The sequence below is a fragment of the Periophthalmus magnuspinnatus genome, chromosome 14 (genome assembly GCF_009829125.3).
Source record: "Periophthalmus magnuspinnatus isolate fPerMag1 chromosome 14, fPerMag1.2.pri, whole genome shotgun sequence".
Lineage (NCBI taxonomy): Eukaryota > Metazoa > Chordata > Actinopteri > Gobiiformes > Gobiidae > Periophthalmus > Periophthalmus magnuspinnatus.
The window spans coordinates 9,351,589-9,374,290 of NC_047139.1; the positions used below are offsets into that span (position 1 = coordinate 9,351,589).

At 37.9% G+C, this 22,702-nt stretch overlaps 2 protein-coding genes across 3 annotated transcripts in view; one reads left to right on the plus strand and one right to left on the minus strand.

The window, feature by feature from the left end:
- Positions 1-4,984: 4,984 nt before the first annotated feature.
- On the minus strand, positions 4,985-14,797 carry smyd4 (SET and MYND domain containing 4). Its single transcript, XM_033978782.2, has 10 exons — positions 14,553-14,797; positions 14,311-14,452; positions 12,572-12,661; positions 9,214-10,210; positions 8,617-8,862; positions 7,824-8,008; positions 6,855-6,996; positions 6,668-6,784; positions 5,288-5,411; positions 4,985-5,161 (listed from the first exon to the last, which is right to left on the minus strand). The coding sequence occupies exons 1-10, from the start codon at positions 14,684-14,686 to the stop codon at positions 5,038-5,040; spliced, it is 2,301 nt and encodes a 766-aa protein (XP_033834673.1). The 5' UTR covers positions 14,687-14,797; the 3' UTR covers positions 4,985-5,037.
- A 263-nt stretch (positions 14,798-15,060) lies between these two features.
- Positions 15,061-22,702, plus strand: part of LOC117381811 (replication protein A 70 kDa DNA-binding subunit-like) — a 55,052-nt gene continuing 47,410 nt past the window's right edge. Inside the window, exons 1-9 of one of the 2 annotated variants that reach the window (XM_033978839.2) lie at positions 15,061-15,179; positions 15,522-15,569; positions 15,852-15,927; positions 16,006-16,114; positions 16,197-16,285; positions 16,376-16,465; positions 16,573-16,653; positions 16,764-16,838; positions 22,355-22,481. In XM_033978839.2, coding sequence (XP_033834730.1) covers positions 15,147-15,179; positions 15,522-15,569; positions 15,852-15,927; positions 16,006-16,114; positions 16,197-16,285; positions 16,376-16,465; positions 16,573-16,653; positions 16,764-16,838; positions 22,355-22,481 — 728 coding nt within the window. In that variant the 5' untranslated portion in view covers positions 15,061-15,146. The remainder of the gene's footprint in view (positions 15,180-15,521; positions 15,570-15,851; positions 15,928-16,005; positions 16,115-16,196; positions 16,286-16,375; positions 16,466-16,572; positions 16,654-16,763; positions 16,839-22,354; positions 22,482-22,702) is intronic. The other variant, XM_055226764.1, reaches the window with a different exon arrangement.

The window sequence follows — 22,702 nt, forward strand, 5'->3', positions numbered from 1 at the left end:
AAGCGGAGAGAGAGGGGCTCCAGTGTCCAGGACGTCCGAAAGCAGCTATTATCCATAAGGGCGAACACGAGACCTCTGCGGAGAGAGAGAGAGAAAGAGAGAGAGAGAGAGAGGGATTAGACTCATTGACTGGGTAATGACTTTGAGCTCCCAGCATGCCGAGGGGAGGCATTGCCATAAATGTTAATGGCTACTTGTATTATCAGTCGCATATAAAGATAAAACGGGAAATTTGCAGCAATTGTCTGTAATAGTCTGCGTAATGATTTGAGCTCATAAATGAACTTCTTATAGTTGTGCGCAATCGCTTCAAGTACGTTTTGTATTCCAGTGTTTTTGGTGGATTGACTTTTGAATAAGTACTGTCTAAATCAGTTTTACCTGTATTTAAACGAGAAATACTCATATAATAGTATTTAAGAGAGGATCTAGGTTTATAGACAACGAGAAATACTGTGCGCTTTTGAGGTACTAAACTTGTTATACTTATTGTTCTTATCTATCTCTGAACCATTACTGGACCTTGAAGACCAAATTTATGGTTTTTCACAATAAAGAACCTCAAATCTTTAACTTTAGTATATATTAGTTGGGGTTCAAGGCAGATTTAAATAAATAAAACCTACTATTTGACTGCATGTGACTGTATATACAAACTTTAGCGTATATCGACTTAATTATACACATCTTACTTCATCATAAGTTATAATTTTCTGCGTGCCTATTTTTACCTCCTCAGTCACACCTTCAGGCTAAAGTTCAGAGGTCATCGTTATGGTTACAGCTGTGTATAATTCATGCAGTGGAGCCTGTACTCTTCATAATCGTGAGCTCGAGGCGACTCCACACAGCTGCCAGTAACTCTGTCTGTCTGAGGAGGAAATCTGACACTTGACACACGCTGTGCTTTATTTGTGGTCTGAGCCATTTTGAGAGCTATACGGACAACAAACCAGAGATCAGAGCCGCTGCAAAGACCTGTGAATGGCAGCGGCAGCCCAAACAGGGAGGGCAGGGCTATAGTGTTACCCGTGCAATGCTTTGTCACTCTTTCTGTTGCCTGTAGGGGAATCCCGCTGCTCAGCAAGAGTCAAAATGGACTCTGGTGAGCTTTAGACGTCAAAAACAGACCTGGAGTTGTGTTATGTTTTATTCACACATGTTTGACTAACCTTTTATTATTAGTCTGTCTACATCTACAAAGGTCAAAATGCTCTGTTCCACCTTGTGATGTCATGAACTGGTAGTTTTCAAATTAACAGCAACCTTTTACCTTTAGTTCAGGGCTGTCCAAACTACGGCCCAGGGGCCAAATGCAGCCCTCAGATCAATTTTTGTTGGCCCTCATGCCAAGTATTTTTTACTACAAACTGAATAACATCACACTTTATTGTGACACAGACCTAAAAATAATCTTCCAAGTCTTATTAAAAGAACAATGGCTCCGTCAAACCTGTGTTAAATCCACCATTTGACTCCCTGTTGATAGATATAATAATAAAGATAAGCAATTTTAGGGCTGAAATCATCCAAATGATTCTAGTGAAGGTGTATGGAGTTTAAAAACACAGTGGAGCACTTCCTGTATTAACACATGATGACATCACAAGGTGGAAAAGAGTGTTTCCTGCAGGATTTGTGCGTTAAACATGTGTGAATGAAACAAAACATAACTCCAGGTACATTTGTGATGAGGAAACAACATCATAACATAGATCAGAAAATAATTACTCCTCACTGTAGTTTTATTATACCATATTTTGTACCTCAACTATTTTAATTAGTATTTTCTAAAGGCTCCCTATGTAACATTTCTGATGACGGCTTTTCCACCTGTGTGTGACCTCGAGGATTTTATTGCTTTTGCCCTAAAGGTTACGTACGGTCTATGGTATTAAACTTGTCTATCTCGCATTGATGCAATTACTGGTGTTTTTATTGGAAAATCCTTGAAATACTTGATTTCACCTGCCGCTGTCACCTGCTTGTCTCCATGGAGATAGATACGTTTGCTGTCATACTGAAGAACACTCTTGGCAAAGCAGTTTCACCTTCAAGGGAGGAAGGAGATGACAGATCCAGCACCGGAAATGTTACACCGTTAAGTAAATATGCGCTTATAGATTTGATTAAGTCCCACTGTGAGTAACTGTGTAGTAACCATCCTGATAATATGAAACCTTTTGAACATTGGTGTCTCTTGCACCTTATTTTGTCCTTGCAATCCTGAAATATAGTCAAATCTGTTTCATTTTACAGGCTGCAATGGGTGTCCTTGACTATCACAGACGCATTTTTGTCTTTCTCCAAAAAGCCCATTGACCTGAGAAAAACGTGATACAGCGCAGGAAGCCCAGAAAATATGGCATCTGTTTTTCGGGACTTGGACATGTCCCAGGTGACTGTCTATTTTCACTCACTTGTAAATAGGCTAATTTGATACACAGGGTAAAAAAAAGCTCCATTATAATAACATAAGCTAATTAGTTGTTAATATTCTGTATGCTAAATTACATAAAAATGCTTAAAATGACTTGAAAGTAAATCTGTATTTGACTAGTTTTGCTTATGTTATGTTAAACTCTATTTCTACTTATTGGTTTTTGCACTGCAGTTGTCCATTGGGTCTTCCTCTCAAACACGTCCTCTACAAACATCACACTTTACCAGCCTTTAACCTCTACCGTGTAGTTTTCCTCTGGTACTTCTTCAGATGACCTCTCCTCCGTCTGTCTCGCACCCCTCCAGACACGCACACACGTTGATAACCCCAGCACTCTTTTGGACGTCCCGCCGGGATCACAGTTTTTGTGACTTTACCTCAACAGGGACATCTCCGCGCCTTTGGAAATATTAGTAGACCTTCACAGTCAAACTCACACAGCACCAAAGTGTGATTTATAGCACACGTGGTAAAATAGTATCAAGTATAGTGGACACTTCAGAAATATAGCGCACCTGTCGTAATATTTTTTGTAGAAATACCATTACAGATATTATTTTGTGCTGTTTTATGATGTTGTTTCCTCATCACAAATCTGGAAAACCCTGCCTATTTAGACTGAGTTCTTCTCTTAAACAGAAAACACTCAGTTCCACCTTGTGATGTCATCATGTGGTAATACAGGAAGTGCTTCACAATGCTTTTAAACTCCATACACTGTCATTAGAATCATTTGGATAATTTCAGTCCTGGAATTGCCAATTTCTACTTAACTAAATATAAAATGTAGCTGTTAACTTGAAAATTACCACTTCATGACATCACAAGGTGGAACAGAGCGTTTTGAGGTTTGGAGATGTACACAGACTAACAATGCAGGATTATGAATGAACCAAAACTCAACTCCAGGTATGTTTTTGAAGAGGTAACAACATTATAACATGGCGTAAAGCTCACAAGAGTCAATTTTGCATCATATAGGACCTTAAAGTCGCAGTGTCTAATGTTTAAGTGGCCAGTAACAGCTAAGCTTAACTTATAGCAGCTTGTATCCAATATTGCCTCAAGAATCACATGTGCATTCACTTTCCTTTTACTGAGGCATGAAATTGAATTTGTATTGAATGACTGCTGCCACCTAAAGGCAAGAGCGCTCTTACACATGTACTGTAAAGAGAGCGATAAAACAAGGCCGTTAATTGGTGCCTTGTTAATATGTCAATTCCTGCGGGACGACAATACAAGCAACGGAACAGATTAGGAGAGTGGTGGCAAACAAACTCACGCTGCATTAAGTTTATTTCAAAGTACATGCAACCTGGAAGTACCTGCTGGGGAAGAGGGAGGGCATCGCTGGAGCATGAAATTGAAATTATTGATAGATACACTGTGATGCATAAAGGTCAGGGAGGTGCAATAGACTACTGTTAACATGCAACCACATGGCAGCAAAAAAAGAGTTAGCATGATGTGAAAAATGTATTGTAACGTTAAAAACAGTAGGAATGAATGCGCTTACACTTAAAAGAATATCTCAGTAATTAAAGTGTATGTGACAGGTTTTCATAGGATAGTATCTGTGGTAAATATTATCCAGTTTTATGTCAGTCAGATAAAATAAACAAAAAATACATTAAAAAATAAAATAAATAAATAAATAAATAAATAATGAATAAATAAATAAATAAATAAAATAATAAATGAAATAAATAAATAAATAAATAAATAAATAAATAAATACAGGAAATAGCTCAGTTGGGGCGACAGTAGCTCAACCGGCGGTTCAAATCCTGCTCTCAACATAAAAATCAATACTGTCATTATGTTGTTGGGCAAGACACTTAACCCTCCTCGCTCCCAGTGTCTGTGTATGAATGTGTACGTGAATGGGTGAGCGGTTCCTTGATGTAAAAACGCTTTGACAGCCTTGAAAATGAAAAAGCGCTATATAAAAATATGACCATTTGCCATTTGAAGTAGGCCACAAAAGGCTTTCCTCCATCTATGTTATCGATACACAAAATTCCATCCAAAATGTAAGGCCCATTTTTTCGAGCAGTTTAAATATGAATGTGTCATATATTATTTGTTAAATCATTTGTAAACTAGGTAGAGGTTATGAAATGACCTCTATATCTCACGTCTGATAATATTGAACACATATTAATGGCTATAGCAGTCTAACCTGTAGTTAGTTAGTTATTTGTAAGTAATAATAGTATAAATGTTTGCAAATCTGTAAAAAAAAAAAAAAGTACGTGTGAATGGGTGAGTGGTTCCGTGATGTAAAACACTTTGAGAGCCTTGACTATGGAAAATTTGACCATTTACCAAATATCATACTATGTGCTCTATACAAATTGATTGAAAGTGTCATTCTGAAATAATCACTTCTTCTACTTGAGTATCTTGAAGTAGCCAGTACTCTTATGCTTTTGTCTTATCCCTATCTCAGCGTTTACACCAAGTCGTAAGTTGACAAATGGTAAAAATAGTGCTGTTATCTCCAAATGGATAGATGAATCAAACCTGGGACAGCGTTGGCAGCGTGATATTTTATTCAGTACAAAACTCCCAAACAAACTTGTGACAGACTAGCGGCTCAGACAGCGCTCCATAGCCTGCAGCTCCTGTAATTCATCGCACTCAGGTCCACAGTGAAGCCTCAGCAGCTGCCTGACCTTGGGAATGACTGAGAGAGCTGCTTTTCTAGCACCACTGGAAGAAAAATAATGAAAAATCAAAATGACAACAAGACAAAGAGTAGGTTGTTTTTCTAGACTGGTGTAAAGATCCAGGAGATACTTGGGTGTACTGCTGGGGCTCAATGCAGTGCTTTCTTACCCATTGAAGTGTAGCTGGGTTAATTTGAAGAGCTGTCGTCCGAGTTCAATGCTATCTTCTCCAAACTGGGAACTGATAGCTGTTACGCTGCGCTCCAAATGGACAGCTGCTTTTGCCCAGTCACCTGCAGAAAACAAACAAAAAAAGTAAGTACACCAGTTTAGCTCAGATGCAACTTTCTAATCTAGTTTGGACTGGCACAGAGTACACTGGCATAATGAAGAATTGCAGTATTTCTAGAAAGTGCGATAAGGCCTAACTCAATCCACATGACATCAGAATATAATTGATTTAGGTAACCTCTGAATAAATTCTGTGTAAAAAATGTCCTCAAATATGAAGAAGTAATTTACTGTTGGTTTGGATTGATTTTGATTCTAAATAAACCCTAATACAGACCTTTGTTATTATTATTGTCCTTTGCAAATTACTTGTTATTTTGACGCACACCAAGAGAGCTCTGAGGTTCAATTTATTCACACGTAATTTTAGACTAATCCCTGAAACATTTTGTATTACGGATGTACCGATCTAGCTTTTATAGTTGCGATACTAATATTTACTGATGCCAGTGTAGGGACAGAAAATGACACTTATTTCCTTAAAACGCATTTAACTTATTACACAAGAGATCCAATTGTGCTATGCAACTGTTGTTTATCCTTCAAATCACTAATGAACAGCTTTGTATGATTAAAAATTCAAACATTATGAGACATTCTAGGCTAAAATCTGCTTGTAAATAGTCTGCTTACATCCAATTAAAAGCCCACCCAGAACATCAGCTTAACCGATATCATAGAACCGATACCCGATCCAGCTCATTTCCCAGTATCGGTATTGGTGTGTGCCTGATTTGTATGTTCTGTTTGTAAGTTCTGTTTATTTTCCTGGAGAAATGTCTATTTTCTACCACAAACAAAAGTTCAGTCACTTTGCACAAAATAGCTTGAGAACAACAATGCATCCCCACTGACATGGAAAACCTCATACACAGCCGGGCTTTCATAAAACCTTGAGTGCTGAAATTGCTGATAAACGATAAACAGACATTACTGAGCGGTTTTCCCAAAAGACTAAAATTATCTGCTGAGTGGATGCGTTCACTGGCCTAAATAACAATGTCCGCCATGACACAGCAATAAAACATGTTCATTAATTAGGCTTTCATCTCTTCACAGAATTCACTCACTCTGTTTTTCACTTCAGCAGTACAGTTTACTAAATAGATAGAGAATACCCATTTTATGTATTTTTTTTTTCTAATCAACTCACTACATCCATATTCTAAAGCATTATTTTAAAGGTGCACTATGTAACTTCCACTGTACAGCACTGAATGTATCTATTTACATGGAGACAAGCAGGTGCTGATTTTACCCATTGTAGCGAATGCTCTGGCTGTAGCGTCTTCCAGCTCTCCCTGCAGTGGATGAGTATCTGAGAGGATCCACCCACAATGCACCTGGGTTTGTTTTAACAGTCTGAGGGCTTCATCTGGAAATGGCAAAATAAATCAATTCAGTACATTTAAAACACTGGTTTTATATTTTGTTCTGCTTCACACCTGGTTTATCTCTCTCCATGAGTTGCACTGCCCTCTCCAGGTTCACTCTGATTTCTTGTAGTTTTTGGTCCACTTCAGAGCCTGACACAAAATGGCTGCACTTTGAACAGACAAATCCTGATTCTCTGTTCTTACTTATTTTCTGTACAGGTAACAAGGCAAAACAGACAAAATAGTTTTGTTAGAACCCCCCTAATAGAAAACATAACCATAAATGCCAACACAACAAAGATTGGCACCTCCAATAGATAGTTACCGTTCATGCTAGCGAGCAGCAATTTTTTTTCATTTGTACCAAAATGATTACGCAATCGCATCACCGACTAAGAAAATAAAATTGGAGGATGAAATAAGTACAGAGCAATGGGCGTATGCCGGTGGCAGTGAAGAACGGGAAGTGATCGACAATATGACGTCTTGAAAGTAAGTGATTAAGATTGCTCAAATGTGCACAAATCATTCCAAAAACAACTTTGGGTGAGTAAATGGCATAATGGGTCTGCCTTAAAAACTAAGCCTTAACTTTACCTCGGCCCAACTTCTCTTTTATCAGATTAAAGCAGGATTACGTAGCTTTTCTACTATAAATAAGCACATTTTGTTTTTTTGTAAAAGTTGCACATTGGCTTCAGCTAATTCTAAAACATTTTTATTACACACAAACTTATATGAAAGAGGCAGGTGTGTCAATATATGATGCCTTGAGAACTGATTGGCTGTACAAGGGTGGTCCACTTTGATTCACTTTTTTGTCTGAAAAAGCTAAAAGCTAAAGCTGAAAGCAAAAGATCTATGCAAGTGAATATTATCAATGTGCCAAAGAGTTTGTGAGAACTTAGAAGTTGTTAAATATACACTTCTTTCTTTCACGGTTTGAAAATCAGGTGCCCAGCTAACATACGTATGGGAAGGCATGGTGACGGATATTAAAGGCTGCTGGAAAAATGATTATAGGTCTATACCACCTACTTTAAAAGCAGTTTTGCACTTGGCACACTGTAGTTTAGCCTCATGTAGAATGGTATTTTCTTCATCTTCGACCCGCTCCTGTTCGTCTTGCTGCAAAGTACAGGCCTCACACTGACACTGAAAATTGTATTGTTCAAACAAGAGCCGTCTGCGCTCCTGGGTTTTCATCCGACTGCTGTGAGGACCTGAGGATCAAAGAAACCAACATATCACCATATAACTTCACAACATCACAAAAACAACTAGCACAGCAGTAGAGTTTGTAAAGACAGGCCAGGAACTTCAACAAAACTTGGGCTGCATCAAATACTGAAGGTATGCAAATCTCAAAGCTGCATCATTACTGACTTTACAACATGAGCTTGACTGGAACAGTTTTCTTGAGACAGGCCTCTACTCCGTCTGTTTAAATCCAAGCTCAAAACGATCTTGTTTAGCTCTGCATATGACTGAAAGGTTTATTATTCTGCACTCCTCTGCACTTTTAATGTTAAATTTTACGATAATTAGTTTTGTTTTGATCTATTTGTATTGTAATTTTTATGCCTTTATTTTGTAAATTACTTTGAATTGCTATGAATTGTCCGATATTCATTATATTCACCACTGCAAGATGAATCAATGTATTTTTAATTAATGTTATTTTGTTTGTTTCACAGGATTGAAGGCATATATATTCCGTATTCTGTATCCATAAGAATTGGCACAGACTGACAATGATTAAAAACAGTGTAATGTAAGTAAAGGTTAAATAAATATATATACGTATTGGTTTTATAAGCACATATTCTACCATAGCAGTGGAGGATCTCTTGTCCAGGAGCAATAACTTTAGCTGCTCTGATGGTTGCTGTTATTTCACGATTTGCATTTCCTGTGAAATCTGTAGCCAGATCTGAACCAGGACTGGCTGAGGCTCCAGTGGTGAACGCCAGGCTGGTGTTTGGACAGCACGAGTGGTTCAGGAAGCTCAGAGTTGGGAACAGAGCTGTAGCAATGCGCAGCTCATGACTGGACTGCACTGATGAGGTAGCTGGTCCTGAGAGACACGGAGAACACGTATATTAATGGAAAATAATCAGAATATACTTGTAGTAGAACATGTTCTAAAGCAATAAAAACCTAAAAAGACTAAAAGTGGATACTCAAACGAGGCATCAGTACATAACTTGTTTTGAGTAACTGTCCTAAACAGAGTAGCATAATGTGTTTGTAGCTAATATGGTATTTGTGGCATTACTTCTACTGTATGGTGTTGGTTCTAATAACTATTGCTCTAAGGGAGTGTTTCATTTCTGTAATAACTGTGTCTTAGTTGAAATTTTCATGAAAGTTTGTTCGTCACACCCCACTAACTTGTAATGAATGATATACCTAAAATAACCCAAACCTGTGTCCTGGAGCACTGTTATAGCCTGGGCGTTACACCTCAGCTGCAGCAAGTGCCTGAGGACTGCACTTCCCATGAGCCATTGCTCCGGGCCCCACTCCGAGTCCTCTGCTTCTTCCTGCTTTTCTCCTGATGTTTCCTCTGATTGGTTTGTCTCCCTCAAGGGTCTCCTAAGGTCTTGTGAACCTGGTGGCGGAGGTCCTGTCCTAGCACTAAGTTTTAGGTAGAGTGTTGCCACGGTAACAGCAGCCAGAAAGCGGAGCCCGGCGCTGTGGTGACTCAAGTGGTGCATTAAGTGGAAAACACTGAGGTATGAGTCATCGCCATGTGAACGATCTGCCACATTTGCATGACAGTAATTGCTGGCCCCGACACAATCACTGTCGGGCTCCTTACTTTCGCTCAGATGTCTTGCCATTTGGATGTTTTTAATCCCGGCTTTTAGTGTCACCCTCACTGCGAGCTGCGCCATCACACCCATCAAGACAAGATCTCCTCCGAGATGACACTCCCATTGGTGATGCTCTAACCAAGCCTCTTTCTGACAGGTCTGTGAGCAATATCGACTATAACTACAATATTCACATGGTAACACGCATAACGTCTTAGCCAGGCATCTATGACAAAATCTATGTTCTGTCCCAAATAACTCTCCCTTGTTCTCCTCTCCATTCATCCCTGGGATAAGAACCGAGCTGTAAGGCTGGTCTGTGAGCACGACCTCCCCCGGTGCAATTCTCTCTTTGGCCACCAGGTGTCGCCCTTTCTCTAGGCTGAAACTCACAGCCGCCCGAGGACAAATCCCTAAACTGAAATGCTCCCTTGCTTGTCTCCCAGCCCCGTCTGGCGCATTATGATTCTCTGAGGGATGACGGGCTTTTGCCTCCTGATCCGTGGAGAGGTGGCGCAGACACAGAGCGCGGCGGTCCTGTAGTTTGTGTGAGAGATGAGAGGGGTAGCCGCTTTTCAAGGCCATGTCAATGTCAAACAGACTTTCCTAAAACAAAGACAGAATCAGATGATGAAGAACACGTACTGAGCTGAGACAGGCAGTGAGGCATAGGCTGGAGTCAAAGATACACGCTGGTGCAAAGAAAGACTGCAGTTACAGCTTCAAGAAGTACAGAATTAAAACATAAAATAAGCCTTAAGAATTAACTGTTTGTTTGTCTGGCAGCATAAAAAGTAGATTATAATAGTGATATACAAAATCTTTAAGACAAAGTAAAGGCATATGTCAGTTTAATAAACATGTTGAAGAATAAGACATCTTCTATGGAGTGGTAGAAGGTAACAAAGTACAAGGAGTAAAGTACAGTACTGTAATGTATCTGTACTTTACTTCACAGCATTTGAAAGCAGGTACTACTTTCTACTCCACTACATTTTTTAACTGGACTGAAAATTAAAAAGTACTTTCCATATGATTTAAGGAGTTATTTTTACTATGTTCATGTCTGTGTAATCCCTTAGTCGTCCAGTCTGATCCATAGTAAAACTTACTTTTTGTCATAGTGTATTAAATATTGTAGGCAGAATGTAGCAAAAGATGAAGTTTAAATCTGTCAAATGGACAAAAGGTTGTAGCAGTGAAGACGTTTCGCTGCTCATCCAGGCCACTTCTTCAACGTCTTCACTCCTACAACTTTTTATCCAGTTGGCAAATTTTACTTTTTGGCTTTTACTATGTTCGTGGTAACATCCTGAAGTAAAGTTTTCAAGTTCAAGCTTCGGCTTTGATCAAAACAAAAATAAACAAAATTCATGGGAAAAATAAAAGAAATGTATTTGTATTGCTACTGTTGGCCAAAATATGTATCATTTTAATCAATATCACTAGATTTAATCATTTAACAAAGTGACCACACTTAAATACTTCCCTTTTACTCAGGTACTTTAATACTTTTACTTTAGTAGATTCATGTGATACTTTTACTTGAGTAACTTTTTCCCCTCTATCTGTACTTTTATTCAAATATTAAAATTGAGTACTTCATACACCGCTGCTTCTATGATGGCACTACTTCCATCTTGTAATATTTGATTTACATTTGTTAGGCCTGTACTAAATATCTTTTTGACCTCGTTAACCTAAACCTTCTGTCTATTATGCAGTCTTTACGTCTGTATAACGAAGGCATTATAATTAATTAGTCTGATATGCTTTGCCTTATATTGATAACGGTTGTTAGTTAGAGTCAGACAATACATTGAACAGTAGACACATAATAGCCTAAACACAAGTCTCCTAAGTGCAGTCTCAAAGCTGGATGTGAATCATTGAGGTAATTAGACCTTGAAACAAGACATAGACTTCCTATTTATCCCCTACAGCTTGGATTTCTTTTGCTGAAATCACTGCGGGCTGAACAAGTAGCGATGAATGCATACGAGTGAGACATAACGCTTGCTTTCTTGTAGAGTCAAAGAAAGTAATTGCACAGGCGAGGCTGGTAATAGGGCTCAAAACAAGAGCAAGATGAGCCCAGCCAACCAAGTGGTGATAAACAGTTCTGCAGTCTCTAAGGGCCATTGAGATTCTTCATTGTCAGGGATAATAGCTTGACAAGCATATTGTTGAGCTGAGGAAACAGATGAAACTAATTTGTCATTGTTGTTTCATCAGATTAACTGACGTTTAACTGAAGAAGGACTTGAACTAGCTCTGACCAAATCCTCCTAATGTATTCATGAATATTTTACAAACACATATATGTAAACAATATATTATTCATAAGCTAATGTGGTCTGCATGTGCACAAGCTCAAAGTCCAAAAATTAGTTTGAATTAGTCTGTTTACTAATTTTTTCTTCGTATAGGCCTTGCAAATAAGCAAAGCCAGCATCAAGAAAAGTAGAAAAAAGCACTATATTATAATTGTACAATAGATTTTCAATTTTATAATAAGCCATAAACAAACACGTTAAATTACGAAATGATCTTCATGTTTAACAGAACTAAGAACTCGATTTAGCCAAACCATTAAAAGCAAAACAACAGAAGGAATAAACTGCAATTTTTCTTGTCCTGGTTTAATCCTGGTCTAGTTCATGTTTAGTTATAGGTTTTAGCCATCATGTCTAATTATCTCACAGAAAAAGGGAATGTTATTTTACCTCACAATGGTGCTGAAATGAATGAATAACATAAGTGCATTTTCATAGTATTCATCTTTTTTTTAAATCCACAGCACAAAAGAGAGCCTGCGTACCACCTGCTGCACTCGCATCACAGTTTAGGAATCACAGTGTTACAGCTTTAAATTGCAAGGATTTAATTACCATAAAAAAGAGACTCACCACTAAGACAATTATATTTTTGTATCAATATTTAACATCTGAAATGGCATGAACTAACCTGATAGAGCTGCAGATGGCACAGGGCGGCGGAGCGGTTGGCATAGCACAGAGACAGCTGCTGCGAACTTCGGGGAGCGAGGCATAAGCCCTGTCATGAGAGGAGACACAGGGGCTCCATGTGTATGCACATTAATTAGGTCTGGGAGGAGTATGACATTTAGCACAAACTGTAAATACATCCCCAGATGCATTTGGAATCTGTGTGTGTTTAACCTTTGCAGAGGAGCTCATGAAATTTTAAGGAGACAGTTGATCTAACTGTGGTTCAATAAGAAGTTTTTGTGGAGACAGAGGAACAAAAAAGGGTATTCTCTTGTGTGGTTGTGGTCATATAGAGAGCCAAATGTAATTAGCCGTCTATTTTACACACTGAATAATATTAACCAAATCATTATAAGAGTAAAATAATCAGGGGGTTATTTTAGACTCTAAACTCAAATCTGATCATGTCTGATTTGATATCATATTGTGCCATTGTCTGGGGCCAGGTCTTGAAACCTTTAGAGTCATTGCATAAACAGACATTTAAGGTATTTAATCAAAAGACAAGTGGCGTCAGCGCAGTATTATTCAAAAATATAACATGACGACTTTTGATTATTTCATCCACAAGTTTTAACTTCTCCACAAAACTGAAAAAACTGGCTACGGTGTTAACACTAAACTGCCCTAGAATGCACAGTGAAATGATATGGCCTATTCTTTTTATGCATGTTTTCTTATCTATGCCTTTTACTAACTGTTTTCATTTTTCACTAACACATTTTAAAAGCCTCACCAGGAAAAAGGCTTAAGTACATACCCCAGCTACCTATTTGGTGGCCATGTTTAATTATACTTTCCCTGTCAATCAATCAACCATTCAATAGTCAATCAATCAAAACTGAATTCTGTTTAATTTACATCACAAAGAGTGTTTTAGTGATTCCTAAGAACTGTCAGCCAAGGAAATTATTAACCTAACAGCAGTGACACTGGAGACATTGTAATTACATGACTGCATTCTGTGCTTCCTTAGTAACAGAGTAATAGGCCTGCCTGACCACAGCACAGATAAAACTTGCTTTTTGTTATAGTGTATTAAATATTGTAGGCAATATGTAGCAAAAGATGAAGTTTAAATCTGTCAACTGGACAAATCGTTGTAAGAGTGAAGATGTTTCGCTGCTCATCCAAGCTGCTTCTTCAGTTCTGGTCTGACTGCCTTATATGTATCTGAAGGGAGGAGCTAACTACACTGAACCTGTAAACAGCTATTGTCTCCAGTTTCAGCCTTAATAGCCCTATTCAAGATGTAATAGCCCTCCTATTGTTCTCTTTGTTTCTTTTTGTTTGCTTTGGGTCTGTGGATGGAATCATAGATCTGTGAGAGATTATGTCTCAAGCCCCATTCCTGTTTAAGGAAGAGTTGTCTTTCCTAACAAAAATAGCTTATTTAACTCCCCTCTCAAACCATTTATTTTCTCTGGATAAGATTTGTACCTCACTATCTTCAAAGGAGTGGTTATTGCCTTGGAGATGGCAAGAGACTGGGGTCCAGAGGAGCTCTCATGCTGGTGTTGGTACGTTCTCTTATGGAGTGGCTGTTTAGCTTCTCCAATGTAACACTCACTGCACTCTTCACTACACTGAATGGAGTAGACTACATTACTTTATTCATGTCTTGGGGTTTTGTCCTTTGGGTGGAAGATACTCTATGTACTAATTACCAATCAAACTCAGTCATTCATGGCATACCTGTGAATAGTGCAGGGCAGCTGAGGTGTAGTCTCTGCTTTTAAAGCTTGAGTTGCCCCTCTCTCTACTTTTGGAAGCTTGATCTTCACTCTTAACATTTTTCTCTGTAGAAAGACTTTGAAGAAAGTCCAGATCATCTTGTCTGGAAAACAAAATGTGGAATTTTTTGTCAGTTCGAAACACAACAGGTGATTAGGCTACTGATAACAGAACAGTTATGGAAATACATGTGGGATACTCACGTAATCAGACTTAGGGCAAATTTGAAAACATCATCTATGTCCAGAAGTGATGCAAAGCTCTCCCTTTGGTCAGAATCGAGTGCAGCCCATTTAACTGCAACATGCTCCTGCCACTGAGGACACGGCAGGTCCATTTTAAAATCTACTTAAACCGAAAACCGATCAAATAAAGCAGTTTGCAGTTTGTTTTGGGTCTACTCAAACCACGAGTGTCAGTTTCATTCATACATCAAGCCAATAACCATACTGTACAGCTACTTCCGGCTACTACTAAGAATAAAAGCAATACACGGTTTCCGTTTTGAGATTTTGACCAATAACTTATTTTAAATGTACATAATTTGTCTATAATTATTATTTAGATTTTAATTTATGTATATTACAACGATAATTTGTGTTAAAACCGACTTAATTGTGGTGGTCGACTTTTACTTTGATAATAATTTTGTGTTATATCCGCTTCCTTTCAGTTTGTTTTGATATTACGGAAATCACATTTTTTTCTCGCGAGACTTTCAGTCCTTTTAACTTAAGACGTGGAAAGCTACAAACGGCACGTCTGATTTTCTTCTGAATAACTTTTGTCGGGACAGTATGAGTGTTAGACTCACAGAAGGGGCAATTGAGGTGAGCATGGCGTTGTTTATTTTAATCAATCGGCCTATTAAAATACAAAACGAAGCAATACAAGGGTAAACAAGCTAACTTTCCTAGCTCTCACTGCTAGCGTAGGCTGCATAGATTGATAATAACAGCTGCACAATGCACTGCCATTCTTTAATTATTTGACTTTTAAGCCTGATATTTAGACTTACTTATTAAATAAATGAGCCTATCGATTTACTGTGGTGCATGTGCAGATATTACCATTTTTATAATTTATAACATTAAGATTTGCATGAGCAGTTTGTTGTTGTTTTTATGTGACAGGACTAATCTAGAGTACTATCAATGATTTGTTTTCTTTAGGCCCTGTTCAAAGGCACTTCAATTTCTAATACAGTGCTCCAGTTGTTGGTAAGCAATTTTACTTTACTACAGAGAATGTTAATATACCACAACGCATCTGCAGATGTTTGAGTGCATTTAAAATAATTATACAGCAAATCACATTTACATTTTATTTAGATATACAGTACCATGTTATCTGACTGCAACAAGTCAGAGTCAAGACATAATTCTACCACAATAGCTGTGTGATTGTTCATATTAATCCACTTCTTCATTCTGAATGCTGAAAATCAAAACCATCCAGTGGTTACACACAATAACAGTGCCTTTTGTATATTTGTGTTTTAGAACTTCAAAAAGATTGGTGGGGATGACTTACCAAGGATTCGACTTATTTTGAGTGACGGGGTGCACAGTTCAGCATGTAAGTCACTTTTTCTCTGGTCTTAGCTGATCAGTTTTAAAAATATCTCCATATGTTTATGTTCTCTTGCTTTCACAGCCTTTCTGCTTGCGACACAACTAAACCATCTTTTTGACGAGAATCAATTGGAACCGTACTGTGTGTGTTTGTTAAAAAAAGTTATTGTCAATAATTTAAAAGATGGAAGGTACGTTTGTGTCCCTTAGTGTCCATATCCAGTTATGGAGTATATCAAGTGTTGTACTAACAGCATCTTTCCCTTTTTAAAGACCTGTGATTAGTGTACTTGATGTGGAAGTTCTCAAGTCAGCTGGTGAAATTGGAGAGAAGATTGGAAATCCTGTGCTGTACAATTCAAGTACTATTTTTTTTTGTTCAAACTCCCAGTAACAGAGAAATATATTGTTTTCTTAGACTAATATTTTTTATTTTTTTTTATGTCACACAGATCTGCCCTCATCTCAAGAGGGGGCATATTCTGGTACCCCTCCCACAACACCTCAAGTTGAACAAGGAAACTCCTTCAGCCCAAAGAGCAGTGAGTGAACCACCATCATTTTTCACTTACTAAATAATTAAAGTGGAGTAAATAGAGTTGAATTGATTTACAACATGTAATTGGAACTGTATTCATTTCAATTGTAGATAAAACATCACCACAGAAGCCTCTCCCAAGTACCCCTCCCTCCACATCTACTTCAGAGTATAGAAAATTCAACTTCAAGAGTAAATGTCAAGCAAAATTATTATTATATGAAATTGGAACTACAATCATCTTCATCCAAAGATATTTACAGTTATGAAAATGACATTAATATTCAGGTTTTATTTTGCAGATAAAACCCCATCACCACAGAAGGCTTTCCCAAGTAGCCCTCCTTCGACATCCAAAGCAAGACCTGGACCCTACAGTAAGTGTCGGCTAAATCTAATCTAAGTCTAATCTTAATCATATATTTCATAGTCATTATTTCATAATCATTATTTCATTCATTTCAGTCAGAGGTTTCACAGCAGAACCATCTAAGGCTGGTCATTTGATTAAAAAAAAAAGTCAAATATTTACCACCTCATATTTATCAATCAGTTTTCAATTTTATTTCATTTTTTATATTATTATTGGCTTTAAATATTACTTTCCTGAACATAAACAAAACTAAGTTTTAATAGTTGCCATTTAAAATTATCAACAAAAGGGTTAAATTTCTTCTTCCAATGTCTGAACTCTGCTCCAAACTACATGCTTTTTTGACAGAAAATTTGCTGTAAATCTCTTGATTATGCACCTCAAAATGTATTACTCGATTTGGCTTTTCACCTAAAACATATTTATTTGTAGATGTATCAGGCAGTGTGCCTTTTAATTGTTCTTACTAATTAACATTTAATACAATTCGCATTTAATACCGATTAATGCAGCTTATTTACATACAGGAACAAAATGTTAAACAGACTAATTTTAAACTCTTCAAACCCCCATTCAGGCCAAATTAGCTTGCTGATAAAATATGATTTAATGTTACGTAAGTGTGTGTAAATCTATTAAAATATTCATAGATGCAGTAGTGGATGTTTTATCAAAGTATCAAATGATAAGGTTTAGGTCTATTCATGTTAATTGTTCAGTTTGTTTTTCAAACTGTGCAAGAATTCCAGCTTTTTTGTGCTTCCCAAACTCATATCACTTTACTTTATTATTATTATTATTATTTTTTATAACAGGTGCAATTCTGTTATGAATCAGCTCAGATTTAATATGGGACCTGAGTTGGTTGCTTTCTTCCACCAATAGAGGGTGCCATGGGTCCTTGTAGGAAAGCAGCCTTGTTTAAACATTGCCAGTCATTTTATACTGGATTTCTTTTCTAATGTAGCAGATTATGAAGTAATTGTTGTTCACTTTTAAGTCTAATTTCCTCCACTGCAGCGCGGACTCGGTTAAATCCTGGTGAGCTTTGATATTGGTCGCACTTATTCAAAGCCTGGAGAGTTGGCAAAAAACTGGATGAAACTTGAGGATAGAGGCACTGGTTGGTTTTCTGAGCAGATGAAGGTAGCCACAGGAAATTTTAAATGAATGGACCAGACTTGTCCTCCTGCCTTGTTTCATATCACATTGTGCACTTTTATCATATTTACTGTGGAGGAGCTGGGCTGGTGCCTACTGGCTACAGCCGCTACCAGAGTCTATAACTCTCTCTCCCCAATGTTTCAGCACATTTTTATTTTTTTTAAAGTAGACACGCTCTGGCAGATGTTGGCTTGGTGCCGAGCGGTGTATCATGACTAAAGTAGCTCTCCTTTTGGCTCTTCTTTTATTAGCAGTATGTTTGTTTCACAGTAGTTTCATACCAGATACTGCCCCCAGCACTGACATTGATTTTGCTGTGTGGCAGAAACATACCCAGCAGTGCATTAAGTGGAGGTTGTCTGCGTGTGGGTGGATAATGAGCGCTGGCTTTATATTGTGTGTTTGTGTGGGTGTGCGTCAAAAATGAGTGAAAGAGTGCACGTAGGCTGTGGGGGTCTGTAGTTCACGGCCTCATGAATATTGCGGACCAAATCCCCTCGTAGCAATGAGGGGACTTGGGAGACTTGACTAATTTGACTCAGCACATCTTGCTGTGTGTGTTAAGTAGTTGGGACTCTGTGCTCGTTATATTCTTGATCCATGTTACCTCCGAGATTCCAGCGAGACACAAAACCCGCTGCTTCACTTAATTGTGCTGTTGATGAAATAGGCCTATGCATTCACATGTGGAGTAGTCTTTTTGTTACTTTGTGCAGTGAAGAAGTGCCTGATTACATCCCAGTACTTAATTGCTTTTTTTTAGGTTAGTCGATAAATCTCTGTGTGCTTGTGAGATGGCTAAACGCTACAAATGGAGGGTTTCCAATGAGAGGAGGGTGATGCAATGACTAGAAAGGGAGCTCTCGTTCACCAGGGGCAGTGTATCGGAGGTGCAGTGAAAGCAGGCATCTGTCCTGCTGATGAGTAAGACACTGATTCTCCATCGGCTCCAGGCCACGTCTGTGAGAACACGTTTCTTCTGAGCAAAGACACGGCTATAAAACACTCCAGCCCAGTGTCAGCAGAAAAGTAGTACAACTCCAGCTGCATGTTAAACCACAGTAATATGCTTGATCAGGAGGACTTCAGTGTCCTTAAAGGTCAAGGAAGATTTATTTCTTTAAAAATCTGTGACTGAATGAATTAATAATAATGATAACAAGGCTCTATATCCAATGTTTGCCGTTTTCAAACAGTAAAAGCAGATCTAGCATTTTAAACTGTTATCAGAGGTATTAACTCCTTCCTTACTTCTTAGAAATACTTGACTTCACCACAGTCAAATAAAATACTTCATTATTAGATCATTTTGACAGTGCTTTTATTTTACTGTGAAAAACAAACAAACATCTAATACACTGCATTTATAGTTTTATTGATTTCAACGATAACTTATGCTTTCCTGTTGGAAAAAAATAAATAATACACTGGTGGCAGTCAAAACGGTCTGAGGACAGGCTGAAATGCATCTTGCCCATGGGTACAAATCCACTGATTGCAAATCAAAGAGGTTGGAAGTTTGAGTTCTGCAAACAGAACTTAATACTCCCAGAACAGGTTATACTGAGTTCATTGTCTTGTAAATATAGCTACATACAAAATGAATAATTTGCATAGCTTCCCTATACAAATGATGTAAAACTAGAAAATGCTGGAAATGCAGATGACTGGTCTCATAGTAGTCAAAAAGAAACCACATTTGTCTCCATGTTTAGCTGGAGGAATATGATTTGAGGGGTGGAAAAGTGGCGATCTTGTATCTGTTAATGTGTTATTAAATTAGCACAACAGTTGGCATGGTTTTCATAGAGGCATTATGGTAGAGAAAGAACATGAGTAAAAGCCGATTGAGGACTTTTGAAATGCTGTTGTCTACATCATCCTTGAGCCTATTATTCTTTCTATCCATAGCACATATTCGGCCAAAGGTCAGGACACAGGAGTAAAACCGCATTGCCTTTTAAATATTCATTGAAAGCTGCAGTCCTGGAAATAGACTCCCTTCAAACAGCTTTGTAGAAGATATTCAAATTGCTAAACCAGATGTGCACTCGCCGAAGAGCAGTTAAAAAATTCATTATTCATCACTAACCATTCTTTGCAGGTTTCTTTGGGGCTCACAAGTCTCCCCAACTTTGTTCTCTTCAGTCTCTCTTGCCCATCATAAACACATACACACTTTTACACGTTTTTCTCAGTAATCTCCTCTATGTAGGTTAAGCTACAATTTCTTAAATACGTACTACAGTCTATTTGAACTTTTTGATTTTAATTCTTTTAATTCTGACTCGAAGCACTGACTAAGATGCCTTCCAAATCCAGCCTACTCTTACCTAATTATTTTTGTTTCTTACTATTTTGAGTAATGTGTGTATTTTTTTTACATTTTGCAGTGAATTTTAATCTCTCCAAAAGTCTAAATCCTTAAAGAACCTTCTTATGTTAAAGAAGGGTGCATTTTGAAACTATTATGTAGATGGTAAAAGAAAAACTTTGTGGGCTGCTGTCCAAACTCTTTCTTGTCAAATAAATGAAATCATTTGCACTGATCTGCTTTTACTTTAGTCACTTTACTCACTCTCTATCGCCCTCTTTGAGCGTATATATACCTGATTTTGCTGATGTACACACATTGCTTCGCTCTTCCCTGCTTTTCGACTCCTGGCAGATCCTGGTCTGATCCTAATCACATAAAATGAGGGTCTTTGATGAAGCCCCCTCCCAGATCTGCTCCCCACCCCCCACATGCCATCATCAACACTTCGTAGCTCCCCTCTTCTTCAATTTAACACTCCATCCGGATTGTGTGGGTATGAATATTGATGTTAATTACCACTCGCCTGAAAATGGTTGTTCAGACTATGATTTCCCAAAGGGTTTTCCACTTTTCCTACACAGACAGATTATGAGCACAGTTCTAAAACCATGTATAGAAGTGGTGTTTTTGGTGGGCTGAACATGCAGACGATTGGTTCCTAAAGAGTCCAATGTTAAAGTATTGCTGTTCCTCATGTTGTAGCCTGTCCATGGCATTATACTGCAGGAGTGAGTTGGCATACCCTGTGGGCTGGGCAAACATTGGCAGTCACAATGGTAAAATCATTAGCTCATAGGGAAAGGGAAGAGACAAAATATTTTTCTAGTTTTTATGTTGAATAACAAGGGACTTGTTGTAACCTAGTGGGTAACTAGGAGATTAGGTTAATACCTGCTTGACATGATCAGTTGTTATGAAGGATAATTATTTCAAGTTTTTCAAACCATCTTTGTTGTAAATCCTGCTACACAGGGTTTGCACTGTTTGTGCCTGGAGTAATATAGGGGGAATGTCAGGTGGGACATCTAGTATCAGTTGTGTCAAATCAATTATCCTCTGCAGGGGAAATATAGTTTGTCATGGCAACCTCAGAAATTAAATACTAAATGTAAACAAATGACCATCTCATCAGGAAGACATCTGTGACATCTGTCTTCTCTAAAGGAAGTAGGTGAACAATTGAAAGTTGAAGCACTGATCCAATTTGAGATTGAAGGAGTGTATGGCTCAAAGAGCCGGGTTTATTTCATGCATCGGACCATTCTTCACAGTAGGATTCAATACAAAATATTGTCTCTACCCATGTATAAGATGAAGGATGAGGAGGAAAGGGAGCTGTAATCTTGCATACTTACATATTAACAACATGTACATGCATTTATTGTATATATTTCTTTAAATGCATTGAGACCTTTAACAAATACAGAAACCAATAATTCACATACAATTTTGATGTACACATGATTCTAGTGACAGTGTGTGTCCACCAAATTGACCAAGTTATCACAAATTAGATTTAGAAAAAAAAAATCCTTGAAGTTTCCTTCTGGACGTAATGCATGATACTGATTGTGACTTAAAATGCTAAGACCTTCATTTTTTATTTCAAATTTTATTTAGTGATAACTAATCCTAATTGTTTGTTCTCCCATGACTAAAAAGCCTAAACACAGTAATTATGAAATTAATTCTGATTGGCAGTTTTACCACAGAACAAATTGCTTTTATTCATTGGCACAAACTGATGTTAACGGAGCACTGAAACTCCAGAGAGATCAGGGAGAAGAATTGAAGTTTAGCAGGGTTTTATCAAGTTGGCAGCTCTTCTGAATCAGATAATGGAACAGCTCCTAATGCGCTTTTCCCATTGTGTTTGATTAAGTTTGTAGCTTTAGCGGTAGTGCAATCTTTTGTGGTTCTTAGATGGCTCTCACTCCATTGTCAGGTTATTTACTGCAGGAATGAATCCTCATCATCTGGTTGGTTTTTGGCCACAGTCTGAGGTAATGGATGTTTTAAGTGTCTTTACTTTTGTGCAGCTCCATCTCCCTCCAAAGGAAGAGGCCGAGGTTTCACAGGGAAGTCCCCCATGAAGAGTGCAGACTCCTCGCCAGGTTCTCCTGCTAAAGTCATTCCCATTTCAGCGCTGAACCCATATCAGAGCAAGTAAGTCAACACAAACTGGACACACAAACATTTACTGTAGGTCTCAGATAAACCTTTACTAGGATGATGCACTAGCACAAATGGGATTTCTTTGATAGCTCTGATTTGAGTTTACTTCTGTTTGCAAATGACGTGTTGCTTATTCAAGCAGATGTAAGTCTTAGATAGTGTTAGGAGTGTGGGCAAATCCATGACAATTAAATAGACATTAGCAGAAGTAT

Bases quoted from the DNA above. Each gene is read 5' to 3' on its own strand.
- smyd4 (XM_033978782.2), bottom strand. From the start codon at position 14,686: ATGGACCTGCCGTGTCCTCAGTGGCAGGAGCATGTTGCAGTTAAATGG. The intron at 12,662-14,310 runs GTATGCCATGAA...CTCTCATGACAG, and splicing joins CTGCCCTGCACTATTCACAG to GGCTTATGCCTCGCTCCCCG. The intron at 8,863-9,213 runs GTTTGGGTTATT...CGTGTCTCTCAG, and splicing joins AACAGTGCTCCAGGACACAG to GACCAGCTACCTCATCAGTG.